Source organism: Furipterus horrens, unplaced genomic scaffold, assembly GCF_987537825.1.
Source record: "Furipterus horrens unplaced genomic scaffold, mFurHor1.1.pri manual_scaffold_2, whole genome shotgun sequence".
Taxonomy (NCBI): domain Eukaryota; kingdom Metazoa; phylum Chordata; class Mammalia; order Chiroptera; family Furipteridae; genus Furipterus; species Furipterus horrens.
Genome location: NW_028327172.1, coordinates 128,889,206 through 128,908,450, shown reverse-complemented (window position 1 = coordinate 128,908,450; position 19,245 = coordinate 128,889,206). Strand labels below are relative to the sequence as shown.

General features: G+C 41.1%; 1 protein-coding gene across 5 annotated transcripts in view; it reads right to left on the bottom strand.

The window, feature by feature from the left end:
* WDR37 (WD repeat domain 37) overlaps positions 1-19,245 on the bottom strand; it is a 67,294-nt gene that overhangs the window by 23,312 nt on the left and 24,737 nt on the right. For 4 of the 5 annotated variants that reach the window (XM_090266448.1, XM_090266444.1, XM_090266445.1 and 1 more), the window contains exons 5-10: positions 19,018-19,082; positions 15,414-15,549; positions 14,087-14,158; positions 12,540-12,584; positions 10,585-10,661; positions 945-1,182 (exon numbers count right to left, since the gene is read on the bottom strand). In XM_090266448.1, coding sequence (XP_090122574.1) covers positions 945-1,182; positions 10,585-10,661; positions 12,540-12,584; positions 14,087-14,158; positions 15,414-15,549; positions 19,018-19,082 — 633 coding nt within the window. The remainder of the gene's footprint in view (positions 1-944; positions 1,183-10,584; positions 10,662-12,539; positions 12,585-14,086; positions 14,159-15,413; positions 15,550-19,017; positions 19,083-19,245) is intronic. The other variant, XM_090266447.1, reaches the window with a different exon arrangement.

Below are 19,245 nucleotides of genomic sequence, written 5' to 3'. Positions count from 1 at the left end.
TCTTAAGTTTTTCACTTCCAGAATAACCTCTATAATATATGTGGAGCCTTCAGTGAAATTAGTCTTTAACAATCAATTAGGAAATGCACTTACTGACGAATCTGCAAAAACATTTTTGGTGGGCAGAATTCTAAGATGGCCTAAAGACCCTCATCTCTGGTCTACACATTCTGTCTGATACCTTCCCTTGAGTTTGGACAGAACCTGCAAATGTGATGAGCTACTACTCTGGTAATCTCAGTACATTACAAGGCAAAACAGATTTTGCAGCTATAACTAAGGCCCCTAAATGAGATGGCTTTGAGTTCATCAAAGAAAAGAATATCCTGGATGGACCTGACCTAATCAGATGGGTCCTTGAAAAGGGTCCAGGGAGAGATGCTGTCCCACTGGTCTGGAAGAAATCTAACAGCCATGGGTAATATGACTCTAGATGGAGCCATGAGGGACCCAATGGCATGCTGGCTGCTAAAAGCAGTCCCCAGCTGACAGCTAGTAAGAAAATGGAGACTTTGGTCATTCACCACAAGGAAATGAATCTTACCAACAATAGTTTAAAAAAAAAAAAAAAAAAAAAAAAAAACCCTCAGATGAGCTACCACTCCAGGCAACATCCTGACACCCCGAGCAGAAAGCATGTCCCCACGATTCATGACCCAGGGAAACCATGAGGTTATAAATTCATGTTATTTTGAGACCCATGTCTGTGGAAATGTTACAAAGCAATAGAAAACTAATACACCAGCATGTTTCATGCTACAATTAAATCCCCTAAAGATAAAATCAGCTACCAACAGTTCTATTAGAAAGGATCTCTAAAAAAAGTCACAACCTGAGCGCCCAGAGAACTGAAAATAATTGGGACAGGAAGGAATTTGCAAGGTAAGATATAAACACATGCACATAAACCCAAGCACACAACTGGGAGGCCACAACTAAGGTACCTGTCAGAGAGTGAACAAGCTCTGCCGTCTCCACGTCATACAGGTTTGCAGTTCGGTCCCAGGAGGCTGTCACTGCCTGCTTCCCCCCAACCAGCCAGTCAGCAGCTATGACCACTCCCTGGTGACTCTTAAGGGAAGTCAAGGGAGCCCGGATAGTAGGGCAGTCACTGGACACGTCTCCATCCACATCGGGCTCATCCTTATCAGAGCACTCGACTTCGTCCTCACCACCTATCTGCTGTTGAAGGTGAGAACAGAGAACTCCTGAGAATCATGGGTCTTTTCTGACACAGCTACACAATCAGACTGTTGTCAACTTTTCTTTCTGGACATAATTGGTGCTCAATAAATGTTTATTACCTTTATGATTATATGCTAGGCTAAAACCCAGAGCCAAATATAGGGAGAAAAAAATAAATCAAGGACACTTTAACATCAAATAGGCCACTGTCTATTTCCACTAACCAATAAAATGGCAAATAATATGATTTTCAAATTTTAGGTTTTTATCATGTATTAAAAATGTAATAAAAAATAAACAAATACAACTGAAAGTCATTAATTTATAACAACAAAAAGGAGAACATTCCAATTCTCAAGAGCCTGCTTAAGATATGCTTAGAATTATATTGCTATAACAATAGATATAGCAGTTTAAAAAATATGATTATCTATTCATTCAACAAATATTTATCAGGTGCTCACACAGTGCCAGACCGAAGAATGGGCACAGAGCATAAGAGCGACGAGTTCTGCTGACATGTACATAAGGGACAATGAACAGCAAGGTGAGGAGGGCAATGAAGCCAGAGACTAGCAAAGTCCCTGCCTCAGGGAGCTTACATGCTAGCAAGGAAGACAAAACACACATATGGGGGTGCATATACACATGCACATGTATACATACATTAGTATGGGGATATATGTCATAGGTATACACACTAGTATGGAAATGTATATACTCACATACTAGTGTGAGAATACATGCGATGTGCACACACACCCATAGTATAGTGATGTCTCGTGTACACACTCATAGTATAGGGACAGGTGTCACAGGTACACATAGTATAGGGATATCTGTCATACATGCACACTCAGTATAGGGACAGGTATCAGGTGCACATACACAGATTCAGGAAATAATTAAGTGCTAAGAAAAAAAAAGCAGGATAAAGAGATGGACAATCATGAGCGCTGCTCTCTATACAGAATTATCAGGGAAATACTCTCTGCTAAAGGAACATGTGACTCAAGATGTGACGAAAACAAGGAGTAAGGCATGCAAATATTTAAGGGAACAGTGTTCCCAGTCATGGGAACAGAAGATGCAAAGGCCCGATAACGGAGCACATGAGCTGCAGGGAAGGAGGATGCAGAGATGGATTCAGAGATGTTTCCAGTGTAACCTAGAGAAATGGAAAAGAACTTTGGATTTTTTCCTGTGTACTGGAAAATCACCAGATGGTTTTGAGTAAGGAATATAGTCTTACTCATGCTTTAAAGAACCACTCTTCTGTGTGAGCATTCCAGAGAGCTGAACTGTGTCCCCCAAAATTCATATTGAAACCTCAACTGGTATAGAGTAAAAGGGAATCATTGGAATATGCCCTAATTCAGTATGACTGGTGTCTCTAAAAGAAGATGAGGACAGATACACAGAGGGACAACTATGTGAGAACATGGGAAGATGGCTGTCTATATGCCAAGGACCAAGGCCTCAGGAAAAACCAGCCCTTCTGACAACTGGATCTAGTACAGTATTCCAGCCCCCAGGACCATGAGACAAAGAACATCTGATGTTTAAGCTGTCCCCTTGGCTCCGGCCAGGTAGGTCCATTGGTTAGTGTGTCATATCCTGATATACCAAGGTTTACAGGTTCAATCTCCGGTCAGGGCATATACAAGGATCAGCCAATGAATGCATAAATAAGTGAAACAACAAATTAATGTTTCCCTCTCTTTCTCTCTCTCTTCCCCTTCTTCTCTAAGAATCAATTTTAAAAAATGTAAGCTGCCGCCTTGGGAGTGCTTTGTTACAGCAACCCAAACTGATACGGGAGAGACTAACAGAAGGTGATCACCAACTATAGGTAAGAGAAAGGAGCCTGGGCTGGGGTAGCAGTAAAGATGAGAAAAAAGGCTAAATTAAGACGTGTTTTGAGACAGCTCAGGATCTGCAAATATCCAGATTGGTATGAGAAAAATTGCAGGTGATTTACAAGTGGTTAGTCTAAACAAGAGGGTGAGGGTAAAGGCTGAAACAGGGAACAAAAGGGAAGGAGTGGGTTATGGGAACATCCAAAGCTCAATTTCGGACACATAAAATTTTGCAATACAGTATTCCCTCACTTATCACGGGTATTACGTTCTAGAGTCCACCCGCCATAGGTGAAAATGCGCTAAGTAGGAACCTTTCAATAATTTTAGTATTTATATATGTTTTAAGGCTTTATAAACCCTTCCCACACACTTATAAACCTTTCCCACTCCCTTATTAACCTTTTCCACACTTTTATAAACACTACTTATGTTCTTAAACATATTCTACACTCTTAAACCTACGTAACTTTTAACAACATACGTATACAGTACCGCAAAATCCCGCAATATAGCGAAAAATCCGCGATAAATAATTAAATGTAATATTTTTTAAAATCCCGCCATACAGTGAGGCTGCAATAAGTGAACCACGATATAGAGAGGGACTGCTGTATCTGTAAGACACCCAAGAAAATTGAGTAAGTAGTGAGATGTCTACAGAAGTCTGGAGTTAAAGAGTCAGGGACAGTATGCAAACTTGGGGGTCAGAAGCAAGGGATGGTCCTTAAAACCATGGGTCTCAGATGAGCTGAGAGTACTGTGAGAGGAAAACAGATCAAAGGGTAGAGATGACTCACACATGTGAGAGGGCAGGGAGGTGACCCACATAGAGATGAGAGAACACAGAGTGACCCACACGCAGGTGAGAAGGTGAAGAAGGTAACCCACACCGAAGTGAAAGGGCTGGGAGGTGACCCACATTTAGGTGAGAGGGTAAAGTGTCAGAGACCGAGGAATCACTGGCAAGAGGTGGTGACCCAGCCAACAAGACTCAAGAAGAAAGAAAAAGAGAACCACACAAGATGTGAGATGGAGAGAGGGAGCAATGTAGAAGGAGCCCCAGGAGCAACTAGAAGTGTCTGCTGGGTGGGCAACATGGATGGGAAGCTCACAAGAAACAGGTCCAGCAGGGACACAGCTGACTCTAGGGAAGTGCGTCAACAGAGGGAAAGGAGTCCAGGTGCCAAGTCTGAGGTCTGCGTAAGAAAACCAATACCATGTGGCTCCAGGTGAAATACAATAGAAGGCTCAGGTGGATTAGGGGGACTGCTACTGTGCCATGTCTGCGTGCTGTTGGGAACAACACAAGAAAGTAAGGAGGCTGGTGAAAATATGCAGACGGGAGAGTGTGAGGAAGTGACCTGGAATGGGGCTGGGGAAGTGAGGGTAGGGGGGTGTCACAGCCCAGAACCACCTGACAGTGAGCCAGTCACAGGGCACTCACTGATCACTGCAGGAGGGATAGAGGGACTGCCAGATATAACCACAGGTAGATTAGTCCAGAGAGAGGACTCACATCTAGTGGGAAAGTTAAACATAAATGTTTACACAAAATTATCTATTTCATATAATGCTAAGTGCTACAAAGGCAGGTGCAGATGGTCTGTGACACCAACAGGTACCTGCAGGATGAGGAGCAGTGTGAGGGAAGAGATCTAGGGAAAGGGTCAGCAGAGAGGGAAAAGGTGGCAACTCAGGGCAGCAAGCTCATCCAGGGGCTGAAGCAGGGAGGGGAGACAAACCGAGGCTCAATTAGGTTTTCAAGGGCTCAGTGAGTGACTCATTGAGATACAATGCTACAGAGCCACTCCTGATTTCACAGAGAAGAGGCTGGACATGAGTGGTCAGATCTGAGACAGGGAAACTAGTCAGAAAACTATTTAGTGATCTGGACTAGGGATGGTGATGGCAAAAAGGACAGGTGTGTTCCTGTGGAGTACAACCTGCTCAAGGTAAACCGTAAACCATTCCATGCCTGGTAAACAGCATCTAGACAGGAGAAACAACAGAGTCACTAAATATTCCTGATGGGGTCGCTGTAGCCCAGGCTCTGCTTTGGAGAACACTGGTTCCTGAGAGACTCCTGCATCTCTGCTATCTCCTGGGCCAGCAGGAAGGGTGGTCTGGATGGCTGTGTGTGAGGTGCAGGACAAGGGCGTTGAGTGGGGACACTCAGCAGAGACCTCAGGGTGGGTGCTACAGAAGAGGTGTCACAGGCAGATAGAAGTGGATCCAAGAATAACTCAGGAGCCAGAATCAGGAAGCCACTGTGTAGTAGGTGGAAGATGGGGGGGGGGGGGGGGGGGTTACAGAAGGGAAGGGTCAAAGCAACAATACTGTTCACAGTTACACCCAGACCTGCAGCAGTGAGCCTAATGGGCTCTTCACTATTCTAATGGAAGGTGTGACAAGTGGGTGCACAAAGGAGCAGCTTCTACCAGGGCAGGGGGGAGGTCTGGGAGGAGCCATGTGCAGTGTGGTCTTGGGAACAGTGCAGTGGAGAACCTGGGTGCAGGAAGGGCACAGTGGTGCACAAGAATGTCCTGGAGCTCCCACGTAAAAAACCCTAGTTATCAGGATCCACATTTGAAAGGTCAGTCACAACATTTACAGAACTCATCTTAGCAAACTACACAAGGAATTAAAATATTTAAAACACAAATATAGTAAGTACAATTAAAGGGTAACTATAAAATCTTTAACCCTAATTGACAAAGGGCAGGAGGTGGAAGGGTGAGAACTGTGGTTTTTGCCACTGTCCTAGAAATAATTAATCTATTTAACTTTAGTCATTTTTACTGCCAAGGATGTTTGAACAGAAACGTCCAAGAACTGCCAATTACATACTAAGTACCTACTGAGCACCAGTCGTCCACAGAACCACAAGTCCCTGAATTACATATTCTCGTGTAGGAGGCCCATACGTAACTCATGTTGATTTTCACATTCAAATGGAGAAAATTCACACCATTGAGCTAAATTAATACTCATCATCATACAACTAGCATGATACAGTGATCTAACAGGCGATCTAAAACTGTTTACACAATATCATTCAAATATTTCTTTATCAACACTGGATGCCAAATTAAGAGGAGAAAACATCCTCCCAAAAGTTGTACTGATTCAAAATGATCTTAACAGATTAAGGTTATTTCAGAATCTAGGAGAACTGCTAAGAAATCCAGAAGAAACTTAAGAACACAAGTGGCCCTCATTTGCAGAGCCTCATGTGCACTGTGTGGCAACTACAAAGGGGAGTAATCAAGTTCTCTCACAAGGGAAGTCCACACAGAACCCTGCCTGGCCGAGTGCTAAAGCAGTTCCAGTCACACACTGTGATGAAGCTTCCTCTCTAATTCAGTCTGGGCTTCCCCCAGGTGCTCCAAATCCTGCGGCAAAAAATCCAAGCATGAGAAGTCCCTGTGTCTAATGCAAGCAAAATCATAAAGATGAAAAAAGTCAGTTTAATATTCTAAGTAAACTATTAAGTTTTTTAAGTGTAAGCAGTATGCATAATTTTCTCCTCTAACAAGATCGGTGTTTTTGTATTTATTTGGGGAGACAGGAACCACACAATGTTAGCTTATTTTCTGACCTTTCTGAGCATTAATCTTATCCTTATCTCTTCCCTGTCCTCCATCAAAGCCTAATGCTTATCTCTTGAATGAATGAGCTTGTTAGGTATGGCACATAATAAATAGTTTGGTAATTCCACATGGAAAAAAACTGTTAAAAAAAGGTATATAATACGCTCAATTAAAAATTAGCTGTTTGTAAGACCTAAGAAAATTTATTCTTACTCATCACTGCAATTTATTAATTACATAACCTATTCCCAAAGAGAGCAATGTTTAAAATGTAAAGGAATTTTCAGAGGCAAAAACGTCAAAACTAACCAGCAATTATGGCCAAACGTAAATTGAAACTTCATGTTGACATTGACTGCCTGACATCACTGACCTCTGAGCCTGGTACCACTTCCACCTGCTTCAGCAGGTCAGGAAAAGGGCTCACCACAAGTGAGGATGAGATAGCAAAAATCTAGATCATTTCATTCAAAAGGACAATTAAGATCTCTGAGTCATTATAAACAGTATCCAATATTATCAAACAATAATTGAAGGATATATGGTCTAAATTTATCAATTCATTATTTTTCTCAATATGCAAACTCTATTATTACCTACATTAAAACAAAAAGATGGCGACCTAGTAAACACAGCTCACCTCTTCACACAACTACATCAGAATTAGAACGAAACTATAGAACATCATTCAGAATCATCAGAAATCGAGCTCAATGGAAGTCTTACAACTACAGAATTAAAGGAGAAACTATATCCAGACTGGTAGGAGAGGCAGAGATGCAGAACAAGCTGGTCCCACACCCTTAAGTGGCAGATAAAAATCAGAAGGGATATCTCGGGAGCCAGTATCTCAGCCCCACACCAGGCCCCTCAGCCCAGAGTTCTAGTGCCAGGAAAATAAGTCCCCATAACTTCTGGCTATAAAAAAGTGGGAATTGAGGCTATGGAAGACAAAATGCTAGTCTCAGGCAGTTCCTCTTAAATGGTACACACACAGACTTATTCGGACTCAATCCCCTGAGCTCCAGCACAGGAGCAGCAGCTTGAAAGGCATCAGAGATATACAAGAAAAGTGAATTGTCTCACACCAGGGCAAGAGCTGGGGGATAGCTTTCTCCCAGACAGAAGTGGTGGCAGAGGTCACTGTTCCTTTTCTGAGTCCCCCACCAAGCACAGAGCCATAGAGCCGGCAGGTGGACACCATAGTTTGCCCCACCCTGGTGATTCCAAGGCCCTGCTCCACCCAGCTTTCAAGCCCACCCTGGCTGTTCACAGTGGCTTTCCAAACAAATAGCTTGTCTTGGCTCATGCTTCAGATTTTCTGAAATTCTCTCAAACAAACGGCATCTCGCCTCAGTGTGCCCCATGCCTACTACTAAGTGGTCCCAGGCCCTGCACTAGCAGCAAAGTAGCTGGCCTTGAGCCAAAGCTTGGACTCACTTGGGCACCTTCAAGCCCAACACAAGTAACAGCCAACTGTAGATTGTTCTGTGCTTTATTTATGTGACCCTGGACCAAACATCGGTGGTGGCTGACCTTGGCCTGTACCTCTCGGGAGGCCCGAGAGCCTGAGCACCCAGTGCATAGCAACAGACCACATCAGAGCAACACCACCCAACCACTTTCATAAGCAACACACTCACGGGGCAGACTCAGCAGGCACCAGAGCCATGCTGAAGTCAGTCCTACTCCGTGGAGTGTGTCCCTGTACAACTGATCATCTACGGAGGGCGGAGTTTGGCGGTCAGTGATCACTGCCAGTCCTTGCAGCTAACTGACCTGGGTAAATCCCTCCCATTGACCTGTCAACACAATCAAGGCTTGGCTGCAGGAGGAGTGTGTACTCATCCCACACAGTGGGCTCACCTTGAGTGCACAGCTTGGGTGATAGGAAAGGCTGTAACACTGGACTTTATGGGACACTTACTACATTAGGCCACTATACCAAGCCAGGGAGACGTAGCAGCTCTACCTAATACATGGAAACAAACACACAGAGGCTGCCAAAATGAGGAGACAAAGAAGAATGAACCAAAAGAAGGAATAAAACAAAACTCCCGAGGGAGAACTAAACAAAATGGTGATAAGCGGTCCGCTAGATGCAGAGTTCTGAACACTGGTTATGAGAATTCATAGTGAACTTAGTGAGCACTTCAACAGCATAAAAAATGACATGGAAACCTTAAATAAACAGTCAGAAATAAAGGATACGCTAACTGAAGTGAAGAACAATTTACAGGGAATCAACAGTAAAGGGGAGGGAGCCAAGAATCAAATCAGTGATTTAGAATATAAGGAAGCAAAAGACACCTAATCAGAACAGTAAGAAGAAACAAAGATTTCCAAAAAAGATGAGGATAGTGTAAGTAGTCTCTGGGACAACTTCAGGTATACTAAAATTAGCATTATAAGGGTCCAAAAAGAGGAGAGAGAGAGCAAGAAACTGGAAACCTATTTGAAAAAATAATGAAAGAAAACTTCCCCAACCTGGTAAAGAAAGTAGACATACAAGTCTAGGAAGCACAGAGAGTCCCAAATTAGACGAATCCAAAGAGGTCCACTCCAAGACACATCATAATTAAAATGCCAAAGGTTAAAGACAAAGAGAGAATCTTAAAGCAGCAAGAGAAAAGCAGCAAGAGAAAAGCAGTTACAGTTACCTACAAAGACATCCCCATAAATCAGCTGATTTATCAAAAGAAACTTTGCAGGCTAGAAGGAATAGGCAAGAAATATTCAAAGTGATGAAAAGCAAGGATCAGGGGGTAGGGGGTATTAGGGGTCTAATTGGTAATGGAAAGAAATATAATAAAGATTAACTTTTTTTAAAACAGAAAGAAAAGCAAGGACCCAGAACCAAGATTACTCTATCCAGCAAAGCTATCATTTAGAATCAAAGGGCAGATAAAGAGCTTCCCAGACAAGAAAATAGTAAAGGATTTCATCATCACCAAACCATTATTATATGAAATGTTAAGAGTCTTCTTTAAGAAGATCAAAAATATAAATAAAATGGTAACAAATACATATCTATCAATAATTGAATCTAAAAAAAGAGTAAACAAATAAGCAGAACAGAAATAGAATCATAGATACAAAGAATATTTTGATGGTTGCCAGACGGAAGGGGGGGTCAGGGAGATGGGTGAAAAGGGATTAAGAAGTACAAATTGGTTGTTACAGAATAGGCATGGTGATCAAAGTATAGCATAGGGAATATAGTAGCCTGAGGGAGCTGGGAGGTGTGGATCTGAGTGAAGGGGGACAAAGTGGGAAAAATTGGGACAGCTGTAATAGCATAAACAATTATTTAAATTAAAAAAAAAAAGTTTACCCACATAAAAATGCTACACATGCCACTGATTTTAGAAAGTTGTCCAAAATCAAATACATAAAACATTAAGAAATGCAACCTAATCATAAATTTAAAAGAAAGGAAAATGTTTAATATTTGTTGAAAGGGAGGTTAAAGCAAGCACATGCATATATAAAGTAAGGTACTTCTTAGACGCCACCTTCATCTGCTCACATTGCCAGAACAAAGTACCAAGACTGGGTGCCCAAGACCAAGTGGCAGCAGATATGGTTTCTAGATAGGGCATTCTTCCTGGCATGCAGATGCCACATTCCTATTATGTCCTGGCATGACCTCTCCTAGTTGCATGCGTGGCGAGAAAGAGCTCAAGTGCTCTTTGGTGTCTCTTTTTGTAAAAGCACTGATCCTGAAGGATTAGGGCCCTACACTATGACCCCATTTAACCTTCGTTTTTTCCATAGAGACCCTACCTCCAAATTCAACCACAATGGGAGGAGCTACAGCTTCAACCTCTGAATGTTGGGGGGACACAAACATTCAATCTATAAGATATAAAGTTACCCTAAGATTTGCAGAACCCCACCAACATACCCCAAGTCGCATTTTCAGGGTAAGTAAATGTGCTGCTTACACTAGTGTCAGCCACGGGCTGGGGTGTCGGCAGCTGAACTGCATATCTCCAGATGTGAGCAGTTTGATCTCCAGAAGCTGAAGAGAGAAATGGGGGGAAATTAGCCAAAGTGCATGTCATATGTAAAAAGTGCCTTTTGTAAGGCTCTGGGCATCATCAGACCTGTGTAACTTAGTGATCATTAGTGAGATGAATGTACTTCACTCAAGTAGTTATTTCTGAAACCACATAAGGCTACTGAGAATAGGGTAAAGGACCAAAATTAAGAAAACTACTTATAAAAATGTTCCCTATCTCATTTTAATGTGGAAAGTTGTGAGGGTTCAGAGAAAATTTACAAATAGGTTTTATTCTCTAAATACCTAAGTAAACTGAAACCCAATTATACTCACTTGTGCCTATAATAGGTTCTGAGGTATTTCAGAAAAATGAATAACACACAAATGAATGGTCCCACCCACTCAACACAGATGGACCTCCTGATCTGCCAGGCACCCACAAGTACTAAGACCTCACCAACCAAATCTGCAAGGTGATGCTTGGACTTGGGAACAGAATGACAGAGGATAGCTAAAGGCCCAGAAGGGTCGCTGGTGTTCTAGTCATCTCCACCCACCCTCACAAGAGCACCAGCTGAATCTCACTTTGTCTTTGGCTGAATTCTACCTTGTCTTGTGGCTGCAGAGCTTACCCAAAGAAGTGGCCAGATGCACATGGGGTACCTTTCTCAGCTGTCAAATGCATGTACTGCATGACTTGCCAATCTCTCCTTGAATCAGCATCATAACCAAACCCCATCTTGCACTCCCTCGCTATCCCACTATTATATCTGTTTCAGTTTCCTTCAGCTCCCTTATGAGTTGTCTCTTGATTTCACCCCCTCCTTTCCAACTTCTGGTTGTCACTAGTCTCCCTCCATCTTTCTTCTTCCTAATCACACAACAAATGATTGATTTAATAAAGTTTAAACTCCTCACTTACTTCACTTACAAAATGTTTTTTCAGGTATCAACTAACTACTGTGGTCAGGCCTGACTCTCAAACTGGCCTTCCCACTGTATTCCGCTCACATGTAAAAGTACCTGATTAGAACTACTTCTATCCTTTATCCTAGGGTCAGCAAAACTGTGTCCCCAGGCCAAATCCAGGCAGCCATCCACTTTGTAAATAATGTTTACTGCACACAGCTGTTTCCACCCACCTGTACATATCTCTGCTGCTTTCCCACTAACCCAGAGCTAAGTAGCTATGACACAGACCCCGTGGTCCTCAAAGATGAAAACATTTACTTTTAGTCCTTTATAGACAAATCCTGGTGACCTCCGGTCCATGCAAACACATATCCTTCAAGATTACTGTCAGTGTCCCAAAACACCAACAGCAGTCTATGGCTGTTGGATACTTAATAGGAAAACTTCTCAATACAATAATGAAGGTGTTTTTAAAGCCACTATATAAAATATGCCAAACCCAAACTACCACAGTTTAGAAGAACTACCTAGAAAAGAATAAGAACAAAGGCTCTGCAGATTGCCATACTTGGAACTACTATTTTTCTCATTTCTGTATCTGAGGTGCACAGAGAATCAGAAACTCGGCAGAAATAATAGCCACAGAAAACTGAGTCACAATCCGCTGAGAACTGTCATGGCACAAGCAGGGAAACTAGGCAAACATTAAGTCCTTCATAAAAAGTCTCCAAGAAGAACATGGATCAATGTTAATCTCACAATAAAGTAAAGCTCATGTAATTCACAATCCACTACTAGTTAAAAGAAGTACTACTCAATGTATTTTTTTTCCTTATTTCTTATGTAATTCATAAAACGTCTACTAAAAACCATCTAACTTTTGTACAAGACATGGATAGTCCTGATGCTACTGATAAGAGAACGATTACAGCTGTTTTAAGGTTATCAGTAACTTTGTTCAATAAAGAAAATAAATCAACATACCAGTGAGAGCCAACTGCTCTGATGGATGGAATTTTATAGAATTTACTGCAAAACAAAAATATTACACAAACAGGTTTAAAATTAAACATCATCAATATCTATTATAGCTACAGCATGTATTGCAAAGTTAAATTTAAAAACTAAAAGAACTATGGTAGTTCAATGTTAGATCCTCCTATTCAGTTAAACTGAATAAATATGTAACATTACAGAGAACTGAAATACAATAAATATACTCAGTATCAGCTATCAAACTGCTAAAGTGTAGGACATACAGAAAAAGAATATTAATCCATTTCTTTTTATTCATGGGGAAGGCATCGAGAGTCAAAGATAACCTGCAGAGTTCAGTGGGAGACACTATACTGCCCACCCAAGTGGCCCTAGGCCATGCCCTCCTTGCCAGCTCTCAGAACCCTGTCTCCCAGTCACCAAGGGAAGCCAGTCCTCACACCCATACCTAAAAGGAGAAGCAGGGCCCATACATGGAATGTAAGGAAGTTTTAACAGACTTCATCAAGTTCTCTCCTTTAGTGAGAATTACATTAGCTACACCATTAGAATTATAGTTTTCTATGGAACTACAAAATGCTAGAAGATGCTGTTCTACTGTTAACACTAGACATCAGGTAACTGTTACACTCCTAACAAACAAACAGTATGAATGTTCCCAATTTCAGGAAGACCCACTGCTAGAGAGACTGTGGAGCAGCCAGAACTTGCCTGCTGGTGGAACGGAAGCAAAGAGAGGGAGCACACACTCTGGAAACTGTTTTGAGGTATCTGCTCATGCTGAACACCATGAACTGGCCCACATGCAGACACACACCACACAAAATGAGCACACATGTGAGCATCCTGGGCCCCACAGGTAGGAGCGAACAAGAGCTCATTGCATATCAGCCCCCTCCCGCCATCTCCTTCACCTCCTCACTCCAGCAAAAGACAGGCTCACTTTCTTGACAAGCTGGTAGATGGGGACATCCCTTACTCTAGAAGCAAAAGGTCAACACCGCCTAGAAGTTTGTCTATAACGGTTCAGGGATGGCAATAGCTGGTGAAGGGCAGTGAGCCAAGGGGCTGCCTGATAGAACACTGGATATGATGCATACCAGATGGAAGGACCCACAAAGGGAGTGGGGACAAGAAGTGGTAAAATCTGGTCAGAACACTTGGATACATGGGGTACACAGAAAAGGCAGGGAAGAGCTGCTGCATTAACTATGGCACTAAGGGCAGGCAAGCACCTGGGACAAACAACAGCCTGCCTTGGGCCCACATATGGGACAGTGAATCTCTAGAGTGAATACATAATTTTTGGTAAATAACACACATTTCCATTTCAAAGCTGTCTACGTGTGCCTTTCTGTAACACTAAATAAAACACAAACAACTCCTATCTGATGTTGGTTAGGGAGCTAAGCTTTCCTTTTGTGAAGCGCACTCTTAGAGGCATGGCGTCTGACAGTCTATGAAAATGCCCCACTCTCCTAACACCAACTCAGCAAACCTCCCATCTGGAAACCCATTGATGTTATGGCGCTCACCTGATCCCACGTGGCCCATGTACTTGACAAGGCACCTCCCTGTCTCGATGCTCCACAGCAAAGCCGTGTGATCTGCAAAGTAAAACGAATAAGGAACTGAGCCATTGCTGATTACATGGTCCTTTTAATACAAGAATAAGATAAATACTTTAAAAATGATAAGTTACATTACCATGACTGATTATACTACTCTGTAATTCAACTGATCAAACAGAACACTTCCAAAAAGATGGGAGAAGCTGGTGACTTGTTTGAGGTCATTTATGGACAAGTGGAAAACCAGGGTCCTGAGTTCCTGGTTCACTGTTACACTGACAACACCCAACTGGAGACTTAATTACAAAGGTCATTTACATCCTGGGTTCATTTTTGTATGTGTGTGAAATACTAAAACTCTTCAGGATATCACATTATATTCAAATGCAAATAGCATCCAAATACAGTTCTAAATTATTTGATATTTAATAAATACTCCTTTGGACCTTTCCACTTAAGAGCATAACAAAAAGATAAAAAGTAGACTCAACAGGAAAATGTGAAAAATAAATGCCAATTACCCAAATGAGATATCAGAAACAACAAAAAAGGGTCTTTTTATTCTTTTTTATTAGTTGTAATTTCCATAAAAGATTCTGGGGTGCTCATATACAAACAGTTGAAACAAGAGAAAAAACTTTCTTCATCATTATAATTAGTTTTACATTTTCCATTTCCATGTGAAAAGGCGGACTCTAGTGAATAAGTTGTCACAACTGGAAAAGTTATTTTCAACAAGTGAACGCTGTTTTTAATTTTAGCAACTTTTATCTGAAGGGGTATCAGACAGCTTTCAAAAACTGCCCCTTCTTTAGTGAAAAGACAGGAGTCTCTCTAATACCCACCCTGTGAGTCCCCATAGGCAAACTCAGGGGATAAAATGCCTCACTCTCCTAAATCTTGGGACAGCAGCCGCCTTCAAATATCACAAGTAGGAAAAATGTGAAATGTAGGTGTATAGTTAGCTATGAATAACAAGAAAGCCAATCCAAAAAAAATACCTACTATATTTAAATGACATTCTACCTTCTGCTGCCTCTAACAGTGAACCCTTAACAGAGCTGGCTATGTCCCATGGAGACAGACATGGCAGCACACCCACAAGCTTCAGAAGGCCTGATGGGGGCTTCTGTACCAGGCACTAAGTCAAGGCTGAGTGCTTTGTTTGAATGACTGCTCAGCTACATGCCTGCTCCCAGGGTCACTCTGTCACCTACACCCGAAGGTCAGTCATTGGAACCAGCTGTTGTGCAGTATGCATGACAAGTGGCAGCGCGAACTCTGGACTCACCAGCAGATGCAGTCCCCAGCACTACGGGCTGTGTTTTCGCCACACTGACATCCCAGATGCCATCCCTGTGGCCAATGTATTCCTTCACAAGCTGGCACACAGCCCTCGATGTGGTGGCCTTGAAGCTGGAGACAATCTAAAATTGTGATGGGAAGGAGTACTGTAGGTAATTTACTGAACAAATGCTTCTAAGTTAAAAGAGAATGTCTTGAAAATGCATAAATCATTAAATAGAATACTTAAAACATTAAAGGAACACAACATAAGTGCAAACAGTGGAACTCCAGCCAGATATCACAAAGCAAGAATGAAGTGCTTACTAGAGCCCCAGAAAACCCCCCTCCCCCAAGTCCCCTACTTCCAATAAGCATGTCCTATGATGGAAGAAAAGCCTATTTATGTGTTGCAAGTTACTCTTCCAAAAATCCAAATCATCAGATAAAATTTCCAAATTCTGGAAGGTATACCCCAAACTCTTAACACTAATTAATTACTTTTATTATTGGAAACTTTTGTTGTTTTTCTTTTGTTTTTGATAACTGATACGGACCACCTATTACTAAGAGAGAAAAAACCTAAGGTGGGAAGAAACCAAAAGATGGTGCCTATGAACGAATGAGATTTGTCCAGAACTCCTTGTTGAGCATGTACTCAATGACCACAGCATGCAAGGAGGCGGCGCAGGGCAGTGATAGCAGCCCAGGTGCAAGCAGCACACAGTTTAACAGGAACAGTGCGGGACCATCTAGTTTAACACACACAGCAAACAACTCTCTCTTTCCTTATAAGGAAAAGTAGAAAGTGTCTGAGGAAGACACTAATTAAACACAAAGAACTCTTAAGAGTCTGACTTTTAAACTGTTTTCAGATGTAAGATTGGCTTTTCAGCTTTTAAGTAAGCCAGAACAATGTAGATTAATCAGAACACTAAACCAGTAGAATTAAGTAAAAAAGAAAAAAAAAAAAATAAGTGGCATTAGACATCTGTTTTAAATTCTGATTTAGCAAAGCCCAGAAAAGGTGTCTCAGTCCATTCTTAGTGGAAACACAATGCACTGTTGCATCAACTCAGGTGAGAGCACAAAGTTATTCCTGACACAGCAGGCAACTGAACAAATGCTTGAAGAGGCCCACTCTCACCAGCGCTGTAGACAGGTTCCATCTGACTCGGCTTAAATGTACATGGAATTACAAAAGGACCTGGTCAACCTCAAACCCATCATCACTATCTTCTTTCTCAAAGTTTGTATCACAGTTAACCTAGCAAGATTGTCTCTCTATATGGAAACATGCTTTTGCTGCAAAGGTACCAGTCATGTGTTAAATAATGTAACATTTAGAAAGAAGTGAGTTAAAAACATGCACACCCAACCCCCACCATAAGTAGTACCAAGTTACAGTCTCTCATTTCTCACACAAACTACATGACTATGAGACATGAACTACTAAAGCCACATCTGTCACTAATCCCATGTGAACAGTAAGAACTGAGGGGCACAGACTCATGAAAACCACCTTTCTGGTGGAATTTTGAAAGAATACACAGTTCATGAACACTAAAACACATCGCTCCAGGTACTGCTTCCTAATGCCCATTACATGGTGACCACTTCTTAACTCTCTTTGTACTTAAAAGCGTTAACTTAGTCACAATTGCAAGGAGGCCCCATGAACTAATCAGAGGGAACATTCATGACAGGAAAGCAGCAGAACATCTGTCATCCTAAATATCATTTTAACTGAGGTATAATCTACACTACTTTAACAAAATCCATGTGTGAACATTTTCACAAGTTTCTTTCAAGTGATTTGCTGGTCAGACTCTTGCACCTGTTTGCCTCCCTCCCAAGAGGCATTAGAGATAGTCATCAGCGACCTAGGAAGAGCAGACCTCTCCTGGTTTGCTCAATGAACTTTGGTTTTCCTCTATGTCACCAACTACACTACCTACCTACCTGCTGAGTCAGGAGGAGGAATAAACCCAGATCACAGTGTCTGCCTGCTGCACTGTACTAGCTCTATTACCTAGAACATGTATGGTATACATCAGAATACATTGTTATCAGATCACTTCTCACATTTTCAAATAATGTCACATATTTTCACTGTTATTCTTTAGGATGGGTACACACACTGTACACAATGTTATAAAGATCATTACTCATGTGCTTCTCTAGTACCCAAAATGACTGGAGTTTAAATATCTCTAATTTTTTTTAAGGTAAGTGTTATTATACATATACCCTTACCTTTGCCCCAACCTTATTTTTCACTACTCATGGTAAGTAATAATTTTAAATAATCCTTTCTTCCTCTACTTCAGAAATTATCAGAAAATTTGGCATTCTAAGACATACATTATATACATAAGCTGAAACCACTGAATAAACAATATAATTCAAGATAATATAACAAGAAGTTAAATGAGAAAGAACATAACCTCACTGCCTTTAAGAAAAAGATTAACTTATTAAAAGCTTCTAATCTATTTAGTGTAAGCTATAAAATACATTAAAAATTTTTAATTAGTCACTTGCATTCCAGAGTCGTTAAAAAAAAAAACAACATGAAAATGTCAGCAATATTCAGATTTTTAACTAAGAATGACTGAAAACTACCAAATAAGCAGAAATAGCAGAAAGACCAGATGTCATGCGAAATAACTTTAAATTCAAGGAACAAACTGGAAAAACAGGAAGCTAACAATAACTATTTATACACCTTCATAGCAGACTCAACACAAATTTAAATTTTCCCTCAAGTTTAGAAAAGGAATGCATATCCCTTAAGTTTAGGTAATTAAGTTACATTTTGTATATTCAAAATACTCTAAGTAGAGTTGCATACAAAATCACCTCAAAATGTTACTTATAATGATACTCCCTCATAGATAAATTAATTTCAAAATAATTAAATCCTGCCACTTAAGGAAGGTCAGAATAAGATAATTTAAGAAAAAGCAGCCCTGGCTTGTATGGATCAGTAAATTGAGCACCAGCCTGAGAACTGGAATGTTGCTTGTTCAATTCCTGGTCAGAGCACATGCCTGGATTGTGCAGCAGGTCCCCGGTTGGGGGCATGAGAGAGACAACCAATCAATGTTTCTCTGGTACATAAATGTTTCTCTCCCTCCCTTTCTCCCTCCCTCCCTCTCTCTCTATAAATAAATAAAATCTTCAAAAAAAGAAAAATAATAACAAATGTCCATATTTCCCTTCGAAACAGACATTCACTTTCTGATCATACTTGGAAAATTAGAGAAGGTGAATTAAAATATAACTATAGCTCAGAACTTAATTTCTCCCTACTTACTAGCTTTCTCCAAATTCAGAGTATCTATATCAAGCCAAATAATAATACAAAATGTATTTTTCCTCAAAAAAGATATATCTAGTGGTGCATAATGTATTAATCTCACAAGTATTATTATCTAGGTGTCTATACACTGTAGCCATTTAACAATGATATTCCTTCTAAAAATTGAATTTTCCTAAACACCAGTTTATTTTTTTCTATCAAACATTTCTAAATGAAAAATATGCAACTTAGAGTACACACATGTCCACCTTACATACCACATGGATGGCCCACAAGCCTTGCATACCTTGCTGGTGGAGGCCTTGTATGTGGTCTTCAGCTTCTGAGAAAGCTGGCTGGTACTGTGACTGGCTGCCAAGACAGAGAATCTACAATCAATGCTGTCATATGACCAAGAAGCCACAGACTTCAGAGTAGGGACTGCAGACATTAATGCAATTTTCCATTTCACATGAGAAAACAATGCAATTGAGCACGTTTGCCTGTCCATGCAAACATGGAGACAATGGCAGGG